At 36.4% G+C, this 21,353-nt stretch overlaps 1 protein-coding gene across 1 annotated transcript in view; it reads left to right on the forward strand.

The window, feature by feature from the left end:
* The window catches only part of atp10a (ATPase phospholipid transporting 10A), a 268,627-nt gene that overhangs the window by 166,382 nt on the left and 80,892 nt on the right, over positions 1–21,353 (forward strand). The window contains exons 10-15 of the mRNA XM_028800040.2: positions 496–1,048; positions 1,919–2,022; positions 2,800–2,926; positions 6,610–6,794; positions 12,718–13,042; positions 20,907–20,983. Coding sequence (XP_028655873.1) covers positions 496–1,048; positions 1,919–2,022; positions 2,800–2,926; positions 6,610–6,794; positions 12,718–13,042; positions 20,907–20,983 — 1,371 coding nt within the window. The remainder of the gene's footprint in view (positions 1–495; positions 1,049–1,918; positions 2,023–2,799; positions 2,927–6,609; positions 6,795–12,717; positions 13,043–20,906; positions 20,984–21,353) is intronic.

Below are 21,353 nucleotides of genomic sequence, written 5' to 3' on the forward strand. Positions count from 1 at the left end.
TATGATTTCTAAACATTTCTGTAACTGGGTAGGGGAGCTGATTATTTTTGAGTCCAAAAGCTTAAGAAGTGAAAAACCCTGAATGGGTTTTTGCAGGGCACACTCAAGCACCCACTTTACACATGGGGGGTATTTTGATCCTCAGTTAAACTCACAAGCATGTGTTTGGTAAGTGAGAGGTAAACTCAGATTAGTTCTTTGTTACAAATATTTAATGGTCAGACACTAAGGACACAAAGGAACTAACCTGTTCCTTTGTCATTTGTAAAGCATACAGAAAAAAATGTTTGTGGCATTAATGTCATAAAAATGAATTCAAGCTACCATGCTAGATGCTAGTAATGTTTTCATTATTAAAATATAGTCTGTAAATATTACTCTTAAGCTGAAATTTGCACAAAAAAGTCACTTACTGCTTCCTTGAGTAATAAGCTTAGGAAGTGCATTTGTAAATTGGAAAATATGAAAAGTTTTTTTTTTTAATTTCCCAACAAGGTTCGAGGTAGATTTGAGCTAAAGTCACCAGTGAAGACCATTGAAGACTTTATTCGACGATTTACTCCAAGTCGATTAACATCAGCATCTAACAGTAGCAGTTTCACAAGCTTGGTGACAAATAAATCATTCCTGAGGACATGTTCCAGTCATCTCTCTTCCCCTTCTACAGATGCAATAAATAAACTGGAAGATGAGCCTGGAAGGTTTACACATTCTGAATATTCACTTAGTTCACAACAGAAAGTCTACAGCATAGAAGGCACTGAAGATGGAGAATTACGCTATGAAGCAGAATCACCTGATGAAGCAGCTCTTGTCTATGCAGCACGAGCTTATAAATGTGCTCTTTTTGGGAGACTGCCTGACCAGGTGACTGTAGAATTACCCTACCTTGGGAAGTTGAATTTTGAACTTTTGCATATACTGGGGTTTGATTCTACACGAAAGAGAATGTCTGTTGTTGTAAGGCATCCTTTGACCAATGAAATTGTTGTTTATTCGAAAGGAGCTGATTCTGCCATAATGGACCTTATTAAGCCATTTCCATCAAGTGAGTTGTACATTTTAATGCACTTTTTATTATTTATTAGGTTTAAATCTACAAAGTAAATACATTAAAGAGTTATTTCAGGTAATCAATATACGGTACTATAACTTGTGATGATTTTTATTTGTCATTAGCATCTGTTCTTTGATTAATTCACTGGCTACTATTTGCATTAAAATGTTATAGCTGTGTAATAACAAACCTATAACAAGATAATATGCTGCCTTTTCTGTGACCTGCATGTACATACTCCGTTCTTATTCATGGGTTACTGACTAACTGGAGAGGTTACACTGAAGCAGTATATTTACTGACTTCTTCAACATTTCATTTCTTGTGTACAATCATGACTTGCATGTTCCACATGGCACCACTTAATGCTGTCACACACCCACCTCTGTATTTTTGTCACCTGATAATGTCTTTCCATCACGACAAAATTTTAAATTTTGTGACAGTTTTGCCAAACTTTGTAGTAGGCTTATTGATATTGTAGATAATAAATTGTGGATTAATTAAGGCAAAACATGGCAAATGTCTTAGATTCATGATCTACTATATATTTGAAAGGATTCATTTTTAATGGTGTAAAACTGAATTCACATAATTTGGGGTGGAATCTTTTAATATCTTTGTAGCTTTCCAGTAGAGGTCATTGCATATGTTTAAGTTGATGGGTTAACACTACTTTGATTGACTGATATAGAAATAAAGAATAATGAATCATAAAAAGAAAATAAATTTACTAAGACCACAGTAGGCCTGAATGTTCCAATGAAGCATACGATTTAATCTTCGATATTTCGTGTATAATGTTTATTAATAAATATTTCCAAAAAATATTTTTAATTAGAAGTCTTTTTTCTTTTTAAGCTGACATCAAAAGTAAACACCAAAGAAGAATTCTAAGCAAAACTCAAAATTACCTTAACCTGTATGCTGCGGATGGCCTTCGGACTCTTTGTATTGCCAAAAAGGTAAATGTAATTTTCTGTATGCAGAATAACAGAAAATTGTCTGCTAGAACCTGAGTGGGAAATTGAAGTGCTTGTATTTTTATAATAATTTATTTTATTAAGTAAACAGTATTATAGTTGTGCATTAATAACTTGTATTTACTGAGGACAATCACAGTCAGTATCAGCCAGGAATAATTAGAGCATCTGTGTAGCTCCGAACCTCTTGTCAGTTAACAGAGGGAAGAGTAGGAAGGACACTCTGCAGGCAGTCATGATTTCCACAAATGGCTACAGTAATGGTAGTAGCCCCATTTTTCCATACTTAGCTTATAGTCAGAAGCTTTGCCCGGATCCCCTTCCTTTAATACAAAATAGGTCTTCCCTGGCCCTTTTCCTATTGCCCCTGCTCTCTGCCCCTTTTACGTTTATATAATACTTTCCACAGTGTCCAAAAAGTACAGCTCCTTGTTAAAGCAGCTCAATTTCTAAAGATTAATATAGCAGGTCTTCAGCTTTTTTAAAGGATCAGTAAAATGGCAGATTAAAAAAAAATAAGTAATGCTGTTTCATCATCTCTCTCAAAAAGTCCAAACCCATTATTTCCATATAGTAATTACCAGAACCTGTGGATGACGGAACATATTTCAGGGACTTGTAGTGAGAAAAATTAGGGTTAAATGATATGACCTAAAATCTGTGCACATTTATTTAAATACTACTGTAGTTTGGCAGTAATTTAAAAAGTTAAACTTCAAACAATTTTGTACTTAACCTTTTTTGTAACTCGTTTTTAAGGTCCTTACCAAAGAAGAATATGCTCATTGGCTAAAAAGTCATCTAGAAGCCGAATCTGCTATTCACCATCGTGAAGAATTACTTTATCAGTCTGCTGTTCGGTTAGAAACAAATCTTCAGCTATTAGGTAAGTAAATCTATGGACTTAGATAGAATTTTCTTTAAATTCAAAAACAAACTAAAAGTAAAATGAATGCAAAAAATACTTTAAAATGATTAAGATATAACGGTTATGCTTAGAAAAACAGGTGATTAAGGTGATTATGGAAATGATTTTGCACACAATTGATTTTTAATTAGAATGTGTACTACCAGGACTGAAAATTTGGCACATTGGATCTGAAAAAAGATCTACTGGGATATGGACCATCTTGTCTTTGGTCTAGAACTGATGGCAGGGTAAACAAGTAATTGTTAGGACAGAAAGCCATAAAATCAGCCACGAAAAGGAGCTTAAATTTTTATGAGCATTCACACCAGCACTGCACTTTGCTGCATTAATATATTTAAATGATCCATCTACAAAGCATGAAGCACTGATGAGCCTTCACATGTGAAAGGATGTTTAAAAACACAATATTTCCCCAAAACAGTTTTCTTTATGTATACTATTGGATGTTATCAAAAAGAAAGTAGAATTGGATACACTAAGCACTGCCAGTAATGCCCATATAACTGCCAGACAAATTTATCCATGATTATTTAAGCACTCTAAACGCAATCATTCTTTTATTTTCCCCCCAACTAAGCGGCTTTTTGGTAATTGAGGCCAGAAGATGCTAGGTCACTGTCCATCTGTCTTTTATACAAAATTGATGCACTTTGAGTCTGTTGGTATATCACAATGAAGTAACTGAATGTACTAAGTGTTGAATTGTAATGATCATTAAGTGTTTAATCCTCATTATATTTTTGATTTAGCTGATTTTTAGCTGATTTTTTTCAAATTACCTTAAATTCTGTAACATGAATTAGAGTGTTTAGCTACTACATTAACAAACAATACAGAGCAAAACTTTGAAGAAAATAACAAGACATGTAGAATGTAATTAGTTTTAAAAAAAACATATACCGTATTTTTTGCACCATAAGACGCACTTTTTTTTCCCCAAAAGAAGGTGAGAAATGTCTATGCGTTTTATGGAGCGAATATTGCGTCACAGACCATGATGTGTATTACCTGACAAAAGTCGACATCCAGGGGTAGAGGGCGACAAAACTCACTGTTGCATTACAGGCATTCCCTCTGTGCTTGGAGGAGTGTTAGACGCATTGACTCGGCATCTAATCCTTGCGTGTGCGTGAGTTGCGAAATGTAAACAAAGGCAAGATGGCATCGACATCTCACAAGGGAGCGAAGCGAGTGCAGAAAACAAAATACTCAGCAGACGATGTTTTGCGCATTATCACTGAGTCGGACTCTGATTTTTCAGAATCTGATTTTGTTGAGAGTGATCAGGAGATCGAACAAGAGAGTGAGGAACTGGCATCAGCTGATCGGGACACCAGCCGATGCCGCCCCAGCTGAGCGCATTTGTGCAGCCATGCACCTATGGCAAGGTTCGTGTGGGAGGAATACCTAGACATTGATCCGTGTGAGCCAAACTGGCTACCGGACTTCACAAGACAGTATGGCTTGCTGTTGGACTCGACAGATTACCAGCCGCTGGACTACTTCAGGCTGTTATTTCCTGAAGCTGCCTTTCAGCTACTGTCAGACGAGACAAACAGGTATGCAGAGCAATTTTTTGAATCGAGGGCTGTGCTTGCACCGCATTCTCGTTTTTCAAACTGGAAACTCACAACAAAACATGAGATGAAGGGCTTTGTGGCATTACAAATATAGGTGGGACTAGACTGGCGATATAACTTCAGGGAGCATTGGTCCAAACGTGCGTGATGATAGGTACGTGCTTCTGCAAAGTGATTGTGAGCAACTGAGCTTCATAAATTCTGACACTAGCGATGAGGAGTTCTTGGGGTTTCCATAAAACTAGAAGAGTGCTTGAACCTTAAAGTCTCTCCTTATTTGTTAATGACAGTGATGATGTTTCTTAATACCGCTGTTGAATTTACATGGTTGAAATATTATTCTGCTATATTTTATTAAACATATTAGTACACCATTTGGTTCAGAATATTTTTTTCTTGTTTTCCTCCTCTAAACCTAGGTGCGTCTAATGGTCAGGTGCGTCTTATGGTGCAAAAAATACGGTAAATAAAAAATTTCATTGGTGCAAAGTAAAGCAGCAGGGTCTGACTTGATATGTTTGTAGCACTGAACACCAGTTAAGTGCTGCAAGCAGCACCCAGCAGTCAGTGAACAGACGGGATTAAACTAAACTGGGTCTTTTTCCTCCTTTACAGATGCAGCAAACTGCAAATAAGGGAGCTTAAATATTATATATTTTTAATTATGCCTCATTGTTTTAGACATTGTGTTATGTGTGACACATGAGACAGTCCATGTTCGTAGAAGTACCTAAATGTGGGATAGACAAAACTGTCTTGAACTACGTTGTAAAGCGATGTGGCTTTAAGTTTCGGTAATGTAGATAACAAGGAATAAAGCATGTGTGGAGTAAACACAATGCCAAAATTGGTGTGAGGTTAAACAAGCATCTGTTTTTTATAATTAATATCAGCCTGTACCTTTGAATAAGAACTCTTTCAAATATATTGAAATATAGTAAAGTGTGATCTGACAGCCCTACTTTGCTACAATTATTATAAACTATAGGGGACAAGAGCAATATCTTTGGCACCTCATAGTGCAGGATAGGTACTTAAGAATCATTTGGGTGCTGCCTTGTAGTTTATAAAAAATCATGATGCATTAGAAATTCATCAAGGTAAAACAAATGGCAAAGCACATTTTCTGGCCCATGGCGGTGTGCAAGTTTTAATAAAACAGTGTGCTCAGACTCAGAGGGGCATAGGTGCATATGTTAGCGTGGTAGAACAGCCCCAGTGTGTTAATGAGGGAACTGGTTTAGCCCTCTTGCATATGTAGGTGTGCTATTGAGCTGATTTCCTCAATAACACTCTTGGGTCTGTAATTAGGGTACCTGTGCCCTTGGGGATTAAAGGAGCCTGAGCCAGATAGATTGGGAGAAAGATCCGAAGAAGAAAAAGAATGATGGAAGGTTAAATTGAGAAGAGAAATTAACAAAATGAAGGCAAAGGGAGGTAGGATTGAAGCTGAAATGGTATGATGGTGTGGAGGCAAGCATTTGGGAAGGGGCCCAGAGAGGTCGCTCCTGCTTCCTCAACCGCTCCAAGCGGGCTCCTGCTGAAGGCTGAGGTGTGGCAGCTGGAGAAAGGAGCAGGGCTCGCAGGTTCACTGCTGAGGGCCATGGAACAGTCACAAGAAAAGGTTTGAGGGATGACTGTGTTTGCCGGAGAACATCTCCTCTTACTGAGGAGACGTGACAGGGTTAGCAGAAGAGATGCACGTTGTAGAAAGAAGCACTGAAGCTTATATTGGTTTTAATGGATAGATCATGGGAGTGATTTTAACTTCATATTTAGCATTGGATTATTTATTATTTATATGTTTACAACCTCCACCATGTTTTTATTGATTTGTTTGTTTATTTATTTATGTCTAAAAGTATCTGCAACGCACTTTTGATTTGGACAATGTTGCTGAAAAAAAGCACTGCACAGTTTGCACCTACCCTTGCTGTATTATGTGTCCTCACTGCCTAATCCATCTCTGTTTATGACTATCAATGTGGGTAACCTGGGCATCACATTTCTCTCATAATGAAATATTAAACAAAAGTTTTATTTATTTATTTTTGTCAGGTGCAACTGGGATTGAGGATCGTTTGCAAGATGGAGTACCAGAAACTATTGCAGCCCTGAGAAAAGCTGGGCTGCAAGTCTGGGTCTTGACGGGGGACAAACAAGAAACAGCAATAAATATTGCATACTCCTGTAAACTACTGGACCATGAAGAAGAAGTTCTTACTTTGAATGCTGACAGCCAGGTTTTTCATGTTTTCTTTCTACTTGAGTCTCTTTGAGTTTTTGTGTAACAAAATATTACAATAATAAATCACCAAAATTATATACAACACAATTTTCGCTTAATTGATATACCCAGTCCATTCCAGTCACTGTTTATACCCTGCCCCTCCCCTACCCCCACTGAATGATGCCCACATACACACACTGTATACATCACACACAGTACACTGTAGATATTTATATCATCACTAAATAAAATAAATGGTAAATAGAAAAAATATTTTTATTTTAAAATTGCTCTGGGATTTGAAAAAGAAACATCTATTTAAAAAAAAAAGGCCACTACGTACTATGGAATAACTGGACAGATGCTTGTTGAGTAAGCTTTAGTTTTCCGGTTTCAGAAATTATTAAATGTCTTTTAGCCATTGTAAAGTAGAGGATAGTGAAGATTGTTATAGCTTAACTAGATTAGTTGGCAGCATACTGTAGCAATGTGAAAAAAAGATCAGTCCAATGTCCCATGTGGCATAATTTCCACAAAGGGCAATCCATTAATTTAGGTCTAACAAAATTACAGTGGCTTTGGCAGCACAGAAAAATAGATGTCCATGAAATACTAGTGGAAAGGGTATAATTTCTGTTAGATTGGAAATCCAAGATTGTGTTCTGCAAAAGTAGTTGTTGCGTGTTCCAGATGAGATCTATCCTCCAAGGCAGATTTTAGAGATTGTAAGACCTAGGGCCTCTTCTATATATGGTGCATACACAAAAAAATGTTGCATACACCTATTGTCACACTCAAATCGAAATGTATAAAAGCTAACCTGGCATAAAGCCACATACATTTTCATGGCAGCCTCATACCATGCATACCCAAGTTTGTGCTCGTTTTTGCAAAAAGATGGCACCCACCGCCAAAGCAGTGCTGCTGTTTCTGTGTGGTCTCCTTTTCTTTTTTAGATTTGTATCCATGACGCTGGCTTTATCAAATACCCTGAAATTAATTGCATATTGTTTACAAATTTATTTCACTTGATTGTAATTATTCTGGGCGGCACGGTGGCGCAGTGGGTAGCGCTGCTGCCTCGCAGTTGGGAGACCTGGGGACCTGGGTTCGCTTCCCAGGTCCTCCCTGCTTGGAGTTTGCATGTTTTCCCCGTGTCTGTGTGGGTTTCCTCCGGGCGCTCTGGTTTCCTCCCACAGTCCAAAGACGTGCAGGTTAGGTGGTTTGGCGATTCTAAATTGGCCCTAGTGTGTGGTGGGTGTGTTTGTGTGTGTCCTGCGGTGGGTTGGCACCCTGCCCGGGATTGGTTCCCTGCCTTGTGCCCTGTGTTGGCTGGGATTGGCTCCAGCAGACCCCCGTGACCCTGTGTTCGGATTCAGTGGGTTGGAAAATGGATGGATGTAATTATTCTGTAACAATATAATGGTGCACGGAACGGTCATACTATTTCAGCTGCCATGGATCCTTTAACATTGTTAGAAGACATCGCAAATGGAAGAATTAGAAAAGGGCACGTATTTTCAGATCGTACTGATATTATGTTCCATGATGATGACTGACTTCTAAGTTGATATAGATTTCCAAGGGCTATCATCTTGAAGCTGTGTGCTGTTAGAATACTAGTGTATATTTGATACTATTTTTATGATGAAATGCATTAAAGTATGCATATTACATTTTACAGTTAATTGTTAACTTCATTTAAATAATGTATACTGTTAATAATTAAACGTGGGGGCACGGTGGCACAGCAGAAGCACTGCTGCATCGCAGTAAGGGGGTTACGTCCCAGGTGTCCTCTGTCTGGAGTTTGTATGTTTTCCTGGTGGGTTTCCTCCACGTGCTTCAGTTTTCATCCAAAGGCAAGCAGGTTAGGGGATTTGGTGATGCTAAATTAACGCTACTAATATATATCTGTGCTCGTATTCACCCTGCAATGAACTGGTGCCCTGTCCAGGGATTGTTCCTGCCTCATGCTTGATGCCTGCAGGGATTGGCATGACCCTGGATGGATGGAATAATTAAACATGTATAATAAAGATTTATAATTGTTAATTAAAAGTTTTGAAGAATCGGTGTTCTAAGCTTACAGCTGGTTTTACGTTTACAGTAATCCCTCGCTATATCGCGCTTCGACTTTCGCGGCTTCACTCTATCGCGGATTTTATATGTAAGCATATTTAAATATACTGTATATCGCGGATTTTTTGCTGGTTCGCGGATTTCTGCGGACAATGGGTCTTTTAATTTCTGGCACATGCTTCCTCAGTTGGTTTGCCCAGTTGATTTCATACAAGGGACGCTATTGGCAGATGGCTGAGAAGCTACCCAACCAGAGCACGTATTACGTATTAAATAAAACTCCTCAAATATATTGTGAGCACGGGGGCTGTTCGCACCCCTAGAGGATAAGGCCGCTCCTCAAAAAACGCTGAAAGATTACCTTCACGTTGCTCTCTTCCTTGCTGGGCTTACATATGGCTACTTTGTCAAGCGATATGCTTCCCGCACTGTGCTTCGCATACTTATAAGATCAAACAGCACGTATTGATTTTTGATTGTTTGCTTTCCTCCATCTCTCTCTCTTGCTCTGACATTCTCTGCTCCTGACGGAGGGGGTGTGAGCAGAGGGGCTGTTTGCACACTGGCCTAGAGGATTCGGACGCTCCTCTAAAAAATGCTGAAGGACTACCTTTATATTGCTACCTTCCTTGCAGCTGCTTTATCCGGCGGTGCTTTGCATACTTAAAAGCCAAACAGCCCTATTGATTTTTGTTTGCTTTTTTCTCTCTCTCTCTCTGACATTCTCTGCTCCTGACGCGCACTCCTTTGAAGAGGAAGATATGTTTGCATTCTTTTAATTGTGAGACGGAACTGTCATCTCTGTCTTGTCATGGAGCACAGTTTAAACTTTTGAAAAAGAGACAAATGTTTGTTTGCAGTGTTTGAATAAAGTTCCTGTCTCTCTACAACCTCCTGTGTTTCTGTGCAAATCTGTGACCCAAGCATGACAATATAAAAATAACCATATAAACATATGGTTTCTACTTCGCGGATTTTCACCTTTTGCGGGGGGGTTCTGGAACGCAACCCCCGCGATCGAGGAGGGATTACTGTATTACACTTATGAGTTGTGTTGCAATTGGTTACATAAATGGAAGGACAGGAATTGGGGGTTGGTATGTTTGACAAAAACAGTACTGCTGCAACAAAATTATTCAATCCAGGGTCATACCTGTCCCAGCAAGCATTGTGAGTGAGGCAGGAACAATCCCTGGATGGAGAGCCACCTCATCACTACCGTTGCTCCACTGTGCCCCTGCATGTTTAATACATCCTTTAATGCATTTCATCATGAAAATAATATCAAGTATGCTTTACATTTTAGCATTCATATAGAGCTGTAATATCATGAATCCAATGTATTCTGTGTGGCTATCACTGCCCTCACACTCCTGTTGGCTTAAGAGAAACCCTGTTTAAAAAGCATGTAGTGATAAACGACTGGGTTGTGGAACATTTAGAATATGATGCAGTTAATGTGCTACTTTAGTTACAATGGGGTTTGAGAAATACTAGTAAATTAAACATCATTTTTAAGATAAAATTTACAATGTTATACTTTAATGACAAAATAAACTACAAGATTAAAGAAGAAATCTCAAGATTAAAATTATCGTTTCAACTTTAATCTCAACATAGACCTTTTTTTTTCAGATGGTGGTCTGCGACTCGCCTTTTCACCTCGACTTTGATATGTGAATACTTTTTTTTTTATTTTGGGCACTGTGTGACTTTCTGAACTTGAACATTTGAGTGCCTCCGCCACACTGTATCACTCCTTCAATTTCCTTTTGTTGGTTATACCATTATTTTAGTACATTTTTCCTTGCCTTACACTTCACTGAGCAGGGCCTCCATTTCATATTATCTAAAATTCTTCTTTTTTACACATGGTTTTGCCATTGTCTTTTAACAAAACATTGAATGGAAGGGGCTATTCATATTGATTTGCATATTCAAATAGGTATAATTATCAGAGGAATCGGGCTAGGGCTGTAGACATGAGCATGTGCATTAAAATTTACATTAAATGGGATTTATTATAAGGGGAAAGTGTATGAACTTTGCTCATGCACAGTTGTATTCATCTAAATTTTTCAAATTTTGTATGCCATATGCTATGTTTTAGTATGAATTCTATGCAAGATATTATACATGAGGCCCCCAGTCTCAAAGATTCTCAAAGTGGGGCCATTCCCCACCCATATGACTATGGGCAAATATTCTTCAGGAGCGATACCAGGATGAGTGTCTATGTCAGTTCTTCATGGGAGATACCAGGATGTTTGTTGGTGGTGATTGTCCAAGGAGGATGCTGGGATGTTTGTCAGTGGTGATTTTTCAAGGGGGACCAACCCTCCAGGATGTCGGCGGCAATTCTAAGTCTCGAAGACACAAAAAAGGCAAAAATTGGGTCTAAAAAATAACAAAAGTTAAGAACCACTACTATAATTACGTGACTATCAGTAAAATACAGTGTTCATGTGGTATTGTCTCTTTTATTAACTATTATGTATTTTTTCCTTTATTCATATAATGTATTCAGCACCCTGACCTTATCAATGTGAACTGCACTGAATGAAAAACTTCTAAAAAAAAAAAAAAAAGAAACCACTGTATTTTTCTATATGTAATCTACATATTTGATATTAAATAAATGAAAATGTCCACAAATTTTCTTTTGTGCAAGAAATTGCTACCATTGTCTCGCTGCAATATTTTGTGTTCTGTCCCAGAGATTATTCCACATGGTACATTCAAGAACAGTCTTGCAGTTTGTACCTGCCTTTGACAAAGGTTTCGAAATGGTTCAAAATAGTCCAAATGCAGCTACCAGATAAACATTCTGGCACTTGTATGACTCGTTGTACAAAAAATACTCCATAGTGCAAGTGTCTCTGTTTTTAAAGATTTTAGTGACATTCAAAGGCAAACAGTTCACACAAAAAATAGAGAAAAAAGTTGATAATATATGCAAAAAATGGGGAAACTTACTATATTCTGCTTAAATATCTAGGTTACATTACTTAAGATTTCTATGTATTGTTCTATGCAACAGTAAACTGTGTGCCTGCACCCTTAATGTCTATCTGTCTGACCATTCATGTTTCTTTCTAGCTGTCTAACTTCTGTCTGTGGGCTATACTACTGTCATGCAGAGTTAAGATTGTGAACATTCCATTTTCAATAACTTATAGGGGGTTAAACTGAATCTTCCGTTATCTATGTTGAGCTATATTATATTCACGTTCAAGCTAAGCAGACTAATAAAAATTTGCCATTAACATGAACTTAAAGGATTTGGTTCTTACACAGCTCTTATGGTGCTATAAAAATGATGCTTTGTTTTAAGCACAAATAGCACAGAGAAATGTCACACAAGGAGGTCCTGTCTTTCACTAAAAAATTAATATTAAACTAAAATTAAACTGCATATGATAAGAATTATGAAGAGCTGGTAAAAGCAATGTGTTTTATGATTTATTGTGCTACCCAGTTTTTTTGGGATAAGTTAACTTACATGAATGTCAGTCCTATACCTTTAAATTGTTAATAGGTTCAGTTTTAAATTGGTTTTATACGTTGCAGTTACTGCTTGATTTTCATTCATTGGCTGCTCTGCAGGAGAGATCCAAGTTTGTCATTGGGGTCAGCGGGGTAGAGAAGAGGCCTTGGGACATTCCATGTATTTTGTATTACAAATGATCAAAAGCTTTTAAACAGATAGTAATTTCAATAATGTAGGTTAAGATAAAATTGACCGCTAGGTAGTTTAATGTAATTATTTTTATTTAAGAAAAATAATATATACAGCATAATTAGTTTTTCTTGAATGTAAATTTATTAAATACTTTCCCCCCCTTCATTTACAGGAGGCATGTGCCACCCTTCTTGATGAAAGTTTACACTATATCCAGTCCAAATTTCTCAATAATACACCAAATTATTCAGTTGAAGACAAAGAAGTTGACTTTTCTTTTTCTCATGTGAGTTCATCTTTCTCCACGGTTTGCTGCCTTGGATTGGTAATTGATGGGAGGACATTAGCATACGCTCTGGATAAAAGCTTGGAAGATAAATTTCTTGCAGTGGCACGTAGTTGCAGATCAGTATTGTGCTGTCGTTCCACACCATTGCAGAAGAGTATGGTTGTGAAGCTTGTTCGGAATAAGCTGAAAGTAATGACTTTAGCAGTTGGTGAGTATACCATGTTTGCGGTTGTACACCATTTTATAAAGTCAAGATAACCTCCTAAAATTACTCCCAGCCACATTATCTTTAGTCACTTGTGATATTGAAGGAAAACAACATTTCCAGGTTACATTTTACTACTACTTATTTATTTTAACATCTTTCATTGTTTTTGGTTTTTGTATAGTGTTAGTTCTGGAGAGAAATTATTTTAAAATCAAAAAATATATAATGTGCGACAGTTAAATAATTGCTTTTCTGCAACACATTCCATTGCGTGTCCATATGTGTTTTATTAATTAAATAAATGCACTTTGACAGAAGTTTAATATGTATGTCAGATGATTTTCTTGTGTATAATTCAGGTTATATATACTTCTTATTTCTTAAAAAGTAAAACCTTAACTCTTAATTAATCTTAGTAAAAATATGTTGGAAACTATTTGAATTAGAAGCTGTAGATACTGATGCTTCTCATATAAAGCTCTAAACTAGTTATTTAGCCCTCATAACAAAATAACATTAGTAGCATGAAATCTTCAATTTTTGTTCAGACCAGTGAAGTGAGGTAGCTTTTTGATTATTGAAGTGGATACTAATATTTTATATCTGAGTATCTCTTTAAGGTTCATATATTTTTATTTATTCTGATGATATTTGTGATATATTTTGTTTATTTTAATTTAGAAGTTTCATAAAAACATGTCATAGTAGATTTGTATCAATTTGTGCTCTTTTCATCTGAAATAATGTGCCCTTAATTTATTCACTTCTATCAAAAATAATTTTCTTTTTAAATGTTTTCAACTTTCATTGCCATATAAGCAAGGACAACTTGTTGATTACTACAATAAGGAATGTTTTATTATCAGGCAGTATTATATAAGTTTTTGTGCAGAGGTTCTTTATTTGTGTCTCCCTCTCTCTCTCTATTTCCCCTTCTCTCACCATTCTTAATTTTCTAAATAAAAAGTTTGTTTTTCATTCATCTGTTCATTTCACCTAAGAGGTATGAGTTTTTCTCAGCAGCAGTGGGTGCAGTGTCTTAATATTGCTTCTTTCTCTCTCGCTCTCTCTTTCTCTCACTCTCTTTTTCTGTCTCTTTTCCCCTGTCTCTCTCTAGCTTTCTCTGTTGGAATTGAAATATTGATTGACTATTTTGCTGTCTTGAGGATTTGGTCAAAGGATATTCATCAGGAGCAACTAAAAGTTACTGAAGAGAACACCAGCCTTGTGTTCTACATCCCTGATTATGACATATTGGTACAATGCATTCATAGAGCAGACTTGTCAAACTCTGATTTGAATGTATCAGATAATTAAGGAAAAAAAGTATAGATAGGAATCTTTACGAAAAAAAATGTATTGTAATTTTTTCTGCAAATGATGTGAAAAAATGTCCATGGGGGAAAAAAATCCCATGTAACCTGTGTCATATAACCCACAGATCTGTTATCCATTCTTATTCTCAGAACATAATAATAATACATTTTATTTATATAGCACCTTACAGAACTTGCTAAAATAATATTAATACTTCTGGAAAACAAAAACAGGAAAGGCACATTCCCCTAATATTGTGTGCTTGAATTGAAAATCTACCCCCACCCTCCCCCCACCCTCCTTTCATTGGTCATGAATCCTGTCTTCAGTTCAGAGAATTTAGTTTCTTTTTTCTGTGGATGTTTTGCTATGGTCACCATTAGCTCCCATTCAGTTTGAATCTGTGTATTTTTTTTTCTCCGTGAAAAAATAAGATTAAACATTTTGCTCAGCCACCACTACAAACTACATGGTAAGTAGCACATAAAAAAAATTTTGGATAAAGTAATCCTTTAAGTTGGTTATTTCAATGTTAGGTTTGGAATGAGCGAGAACCCACTTTGGAAGCAACCATACCTGGAAGAAAGCACTTCTAAACACTGTGTACTTATATTCTCTAGACAGCTAAATACTTTTTACTCAGGTTGTTTTAGAATGGACAGTTAACCTAATATAACATATTTTCAATATGTAGGAAAAGACCAAAGAGATTCATGAAGACATGGGGTGAATGAAATAATAATAATTCATTACATTTATATAGTGCTTTTCTCAGTATTCAAAGCGTTATCCACACAGGGAGGAACTGGGAAGCGAACCCACAATGTGCAAATTCCACAAAGATACTGACTATGCTATAAGTTAAAACGTGTCTTCTGGATTTGTGAAATTGAAACAGTAACCACTGTGCCATTGTCCAGGGAGTGTACATAAAAATGTGCTCGTGGGGCTTGAAGCTCGTACAAAAGACATATTTGAAAACTACTATTGAGCTTAGATGCTGCCACCTGTTTTTTCCACAATCCATTAATATTGCTGCCTTTTTGGCAAATTAATTGCATTATAGCACCTGTATTAAAAATACTTAAAAACTGTAATGTAAAGTACAATGACATCAACATATTTATGCTATACCATTGTACTAATTAGCTTTTTTAACTTTTGCCGCATTTTAAAAAAAAATTTTCTGAAGTAACATTTCAGAAATAGATTTTAAAATGATATATAACTTGTCTTTAAAAAAACTGAAATATTTAACCAACAAGTGAGCAACCTGATAAATATTTAAAAAAAAATTTAATAATAATCGTATATCTACAAGGTGAAAAAGACTGTAAGAAATGCAGATATATTAGAACAATTGTTTAAACCGTTATTAAAGAATGAGTATACAATAGAAAAAAGAACTTACATGTGTCAGCTGCAGAAAAGATAGTTATGCAATGTCTAAAGCATTTTTATCCTGCATTGCTTTACTAGTAACAGATGAGGAAAAGTGCGTTCGTAAAAATAGGGAAAATAATCTAATGTCATAATCTGATAACAAATTCTCTTAATGTCTATTTTCCTAATGTGTTCACACGTGTAGATTTTACAGATATTGCCATATGAATTCCTGGAGACAGTCATATGCTCGATATTAACTTCTTATAAAATAATTTTATTATAGGTCCTGAGAGACCAAAGAGAATTAAAACAAATAAATCATAGAGTCAAATAATATTTATGCAGGTGAGGAAAAGTGCGTTCGTAAAAATAGGGAAAATAATCTAATGTCATAATCTGATAACAAATTCTCTTAATGTCTATTTTCCTAATGTGTTCACACGTGTAGATTTTACAGATATTGCCATATGAATTCCTGGAGACAGTCATATGCTCGATATTAACTTCTTATAAAATAATTTTATTATAGGTCCTGAGAGACCAAAGAGAATTAAAACAAATAAATCATAGAGTCAAATAATATTTATGCAGGAGTCTTCAGGGAGGTTAGTGATTATCCCTTCCATCCTTACACCCACAATCCATCTTGATTTCCTGCTAAATGCAATTTGCAGCTTTTTTAATTCCTCTGTTGTAGAAGTTAGTAGAAATGTTGTGAATGAGATATTATATTGACCTAGAGAATAAGAGACCAATGATAGGCAAAATACTGGAATTGATTATACAAGACAAGATAGAAAAGATGCAGTATTTTGTAATACTAGACTTTTGCTTAATAGTCAGCATAGGTGTAGAAAGAGTACTCTGAATCAGTATTCACTAATATGTTGAAATATTCAAAAAAAGCCACGAGAACACTGAGAACATATGGTCAAGTCAATTTTAATGTTAAGAAAATTTAAAGTTTGCAATATAAACTGTCAGGTAAACTGGTGACTCTGAATTTTCTTGTAGGTGTACATATAACAGCATCTGAGTGCTCCTCTTGGGAAGCTTGTGTTCTCTCCAAGAACAGATTCCAGCCTTAAGCCTAAGCTGCCAAGTTAGGTTGAGATTCTCTACAGTCCTGATTTGGGAAAGCTAGTTAAGGACTAGTAAATGTGTATTATGCAAAGACTTGAAAATGGAAATGTCCTTAGCTCAAAGTAGCAAAGTATAAAATACATATATGAGCTTTTGAGAAAAAAAAAAAAAAGTTAGTTAATCTTACCGTGTTTCCCCGAAAATAAGACAGGGTCTTATATTAATTTTTGCTCCAAAAGATGCACTAGGACTTATTTTCAGGGGATGTCTTATATTTATTCATGTACAACAATATACATTTATCCAAATACAGTCATGCCATATCATCATAACTCTCCACATTCAAACCTTGAATTCCAGCCTGAATTTCTTGCTACTCCAGCCGCTTTTAGGATCCTATGGGACCGATGTGCATGATTCAATGTTTGATGAATGGTTCGATGTGGTGAAGAAAAATGCTGGCATACAAATGTATTCGTGTTGCTTGTGTTGCTTTTATTTTCAAGCATCGCATATTCCCGATAGTAATGAAACGATACATTTTAAAAGTCTCACTTGCCATCTTCTGTGCCGTCTTTTTTTACCTTCACAACAGCATCAGAATGTATGGTGGTGTATTTGAGCCACAGAGAAAAAAAATTAAGGACATGGTGAAATTGTCTGTTTTGTGATTAAAGTGGAAAGTTTGGCTTTAACCTCAAAATGTCCACTTTAACCTCGTAGTTTACTTTATCATTAAAAACATTAAAGTTTTTAAGCACAGATATAGTTAATTAAACCATAGAATGCACAGCGTAATGGTAAACTAAATGTAAAAACATTGAATAACACTGAGAAAACCTTGAACAACAGAGAAAACTAACATTGCAAGAGTTCGTGCTATACTGTATGTAGCCTTATGACCCGATCCCTGTAAACTTTTTTTTTTTTTTTTGAGTTTTAAGCACAGGGAAAAAAAAGGAACATTTGAACAAATCCGAACTTTATTTAAAAGCCAACCATAAGCAACCAAGAAAGTAACATTGCAGGAGTTCACGCTAATAGCATTACAACCCGATCGCTGTAAACACTTCTTTTTAAATGAGTTTTAAGCACAGGGGGAAAAAAGGAACATTTAAACAAATCCAAACTTTATTTAAAAGCCAACCATAAGCAACCAAGAAAGTAACATTGCAGGAGTTCACGCTAATAGCATTACAACCCAATCACTGTAAACACTCTTTTTAAATGAGTTTTAAGCACCGGGAAAAAAATGAACATTTGAAAAAAGAGCAAAGTAACATTGCAACAATTCACACTATGAACCGAAAAATGAACATTTGAAAAATCCTTAATACAAAAAAACTAACCATAAACCACCAAGAAAACTAACCTTGCATGAGTCGAGTTCTGGCATGAAGTGAGGAGCAACTGGGTGGAGAACAATCCGGTCTCGTCACAGTTGAAGACTTGTTGCATGATGTAGCCTTTGTCCTCCACTAATTTTCTGAAATTTTTCATGAATTCTTTCGCAGCTTCAGCGTCGGAACTAGCAGCCTCTCCATGCCTTACCACACTATGAATGCCACTTCTCTTGCGAAACTTTTCAAACCATCCTCTACTGGCTGTACTGGATTCCTCACTTTCGCCACTCGTAGAAGGATAGTTTTGCAGCAAATTGCCATGAATCTTCCTGGCTTTCTCGCATAACATCGCCTCGCTTACGCTATCCCCTGCAAGTTGCTTCTCGTTCAGCCACACTAGCAACAATTTTTCCACCTCTTCCAGCACTTGAGGCCTCTGCCTGGTTAACGCTGTAACTCCTTTTGCAACATCAGCTGCTTTAATAGATTCTTTCAGCTTTAGAATAGTCGAAATCGTAGATTTTGACTTCTTGTACTCGGCGGCAAGATCAGTAACACGAACGCCACGCTCATACTTTTAAATAATTTCTTTCTTTATTTCAATTTTCTGCAAAACTTTCTTTTCACCACTCTTCACTTTCTTAGAAGCCATGGTTAACTGCAAAAAAAAATGAAATAATGTAGAACACAAAGAGTTCACAGGTAAAGCACGCACGTCTGACTGAGAACAATGAACAGGGAGAGGCTGAACACGTGCTTAAATACAGTAATCGGTGCGTATGAACCGGAAGGGAAATGAAATAGAGCACAAAGAGTTCACAGTGAAAGCACGCACGTCTGACCGAGAACAATGCAACACGTGCGGAAATCATCGGCGCGCACAAACCGAAAGGGAAACTGGCCTTTGTGTGTGGTCGTGAATCGAGGCAAAAGTTTGGCAAACTTTTTGGTCGTAAACCGATTTGTATGTGTACCGAGACGTTCGTGAACCGAGGTTCCACTGTATGTGCTTCTGGGGCTTCCTCCTGAGCTGACAGCAGCAATCGCCACACAGAACACATTACATTTCTGATATTCCAGCTCTCTGCACATTTAGAATCCTTACATTTATACTTGATATCACTTTCATGATGAAATGCATTAAAGTTATATATGTTACATTTTACAGTTAAATCATTAACTTTGTTTAAATAATGAATACTGTTAATAGTTACCACATGTGGGGGTGACATGGTGGCAGAGCGGTAGCACTGCTGTCTCGCAGGGAGTCGTGTCCTTATGGAGTTTGCATGTTTCCCTGGTGGGTTTCTACAGTGTGCTCCGTTTTCCATCCAAAGACATGAAGGTTTGGGGATTTGGTGACGCTAAAATGACATTAGTGTATGTAAATGCTTGTGTTCACCTTGCGATGATGCCCGTCAAGGGATTGTTTCTGCCTTGCGCCCGATGCTGCTGGAATGGACACATCCCTGGATTGATGGATGTAATCATTAAACATCCTTTTCAGAAATATTGTGGCAAGGTGTCCTCTGAATTTAATGGATGTTTCAGGCACACACGTTGCATCACGTGAAGTATCAACCCAGCCTTAGGTGCCTTGCTTTTCAGCTGACAATCTTGACTAGGGCTTATTTTTGGGGTAGGGTTTAGCCTGAAAATCATGCTAGGGCTTATTTTCGGAGGAGGTCTTATTTTCGGGGAAACACGGTAAATATGACACAAATGTGAGGAAATAAAGAAAAAAACACAATAATGTAATTTGTTAACTTTTACATTTATAATTTATTTTGCTTGTTAAATGTTATGGGGAAGGGTCATGAAAAAGTATAACCTGCAAGTCATGTAGTCACTATTTAAATCAGTGAGTCCTGCGTGAATTTGGCAATGTTTAAGGTACTTTCTGTTAATCCTAAATCACAGCCTCTGCAGCAGCCCACATAATGAAAGCGGGGTGTCTCTTAGACATACTGCTTACTAAGGTTATCCATCATTAATCAATAAGGGAATTGTTCACATTTTAAACTTCTGTGTTCATTTGAATTAGTAGGAGTTTACGTGAATTTATGAATGCAGTCTAAAGCCAGATTAGAATCTTTAACTGAAAAAGAACGAATGAATAGGCAGGCAGTGTGGCATAGTGTTTAAGGCTTTAGACTGAAGACTTGAAACCCTGAGGTTGTGGAGTCAAGTTCTGCTACTGATAGTGTGACCATAAGCAAGTCACTTCACCTACCTATGCTACAATCGGAAAAACAAAAGAAATGTAACCAAAGTTGTAAGTTGCCTTGAATAAAGGTGTTAGCCAAATAAAACTTTGTCTCCTACTTACTAAATTATATGATTACACTTCAAGAATTGTATTCCACAGATTATTTGGTAATTTATAATTCATAGAATAAAGTTGTTTAGAAATTATGGTTTGATTTATGAATAACAAATATTTTTGAATTTTTAAAAACTTAATCATATTGTGAAGAAACAAAAGTAGTAAATTTGCAAAGCTTTTAAAATGAAGCTCTGTTTTATATGCATTTGCACATGCTGCTTTAAACAACAAGAAAGGAGCTTACACTTATCACTAATAAAGCAAAGTAAAATCTTTTGTGTTTTTTATGTAAGATAGAGAATATTTCCTGGATAGTAATCATTTAATCAATTACATAAAATTAATTTAGATTTCTAAAAATTATAAATTAATGGCAGAAAGTTATTATGTTTCTTTTTGTTCATTCTAGGGGATGGTGCAAATGATGTCAGCATGATTCAGGTGGCTGATGTGGGAGTAGGAATCTCAGGACAGGAGGGGATGCAGGTAAAAGATAAACTTTAATTGAGATGAGAATTAAAAAATAGCATATTACTAAAATACAAAATATTTTATAGCTGCCCTTTGTGCTACATATAATTACACAGAGTAGGTCATTTCTAGTCATGAATACAGAACAAAATTGTAAAATCCCTTCTGGGATGCCAGTTTTTTTTTTTTTTTTTTTTTTTAATTAATATGTCACATCTTACTCTGACATCTTGGAAACCTCAAGAATCTGCAAAATTCACAAGTGATATGTAGTTAGAATCACTCTGTGCAGGTCATTTATTGCTTTACTCAGTGCATTTTGGGGTTTACAGTTTGTTTTATCCTAATACTAGGGGGCTCCGCCCCCTGCTCGCTTCGCTCGCCA

The sequence above is a fragment of the Erpetoichthys calabaricus genome, chromosome 4, assembly GCF_900747795.2.
Source record: "Erpetoichthys calabaricus chromosome 4, fErpCal1.3, whole genome shotgun sequence".
Classification (NCBI taxonomy): domain Eukaryota; kingdom Metazoa; phylum Chordata; class Cladistia; order Polypteriformes; family Polypteridae; genus Erpetoichthys; species Erpetoichthys calabaricus.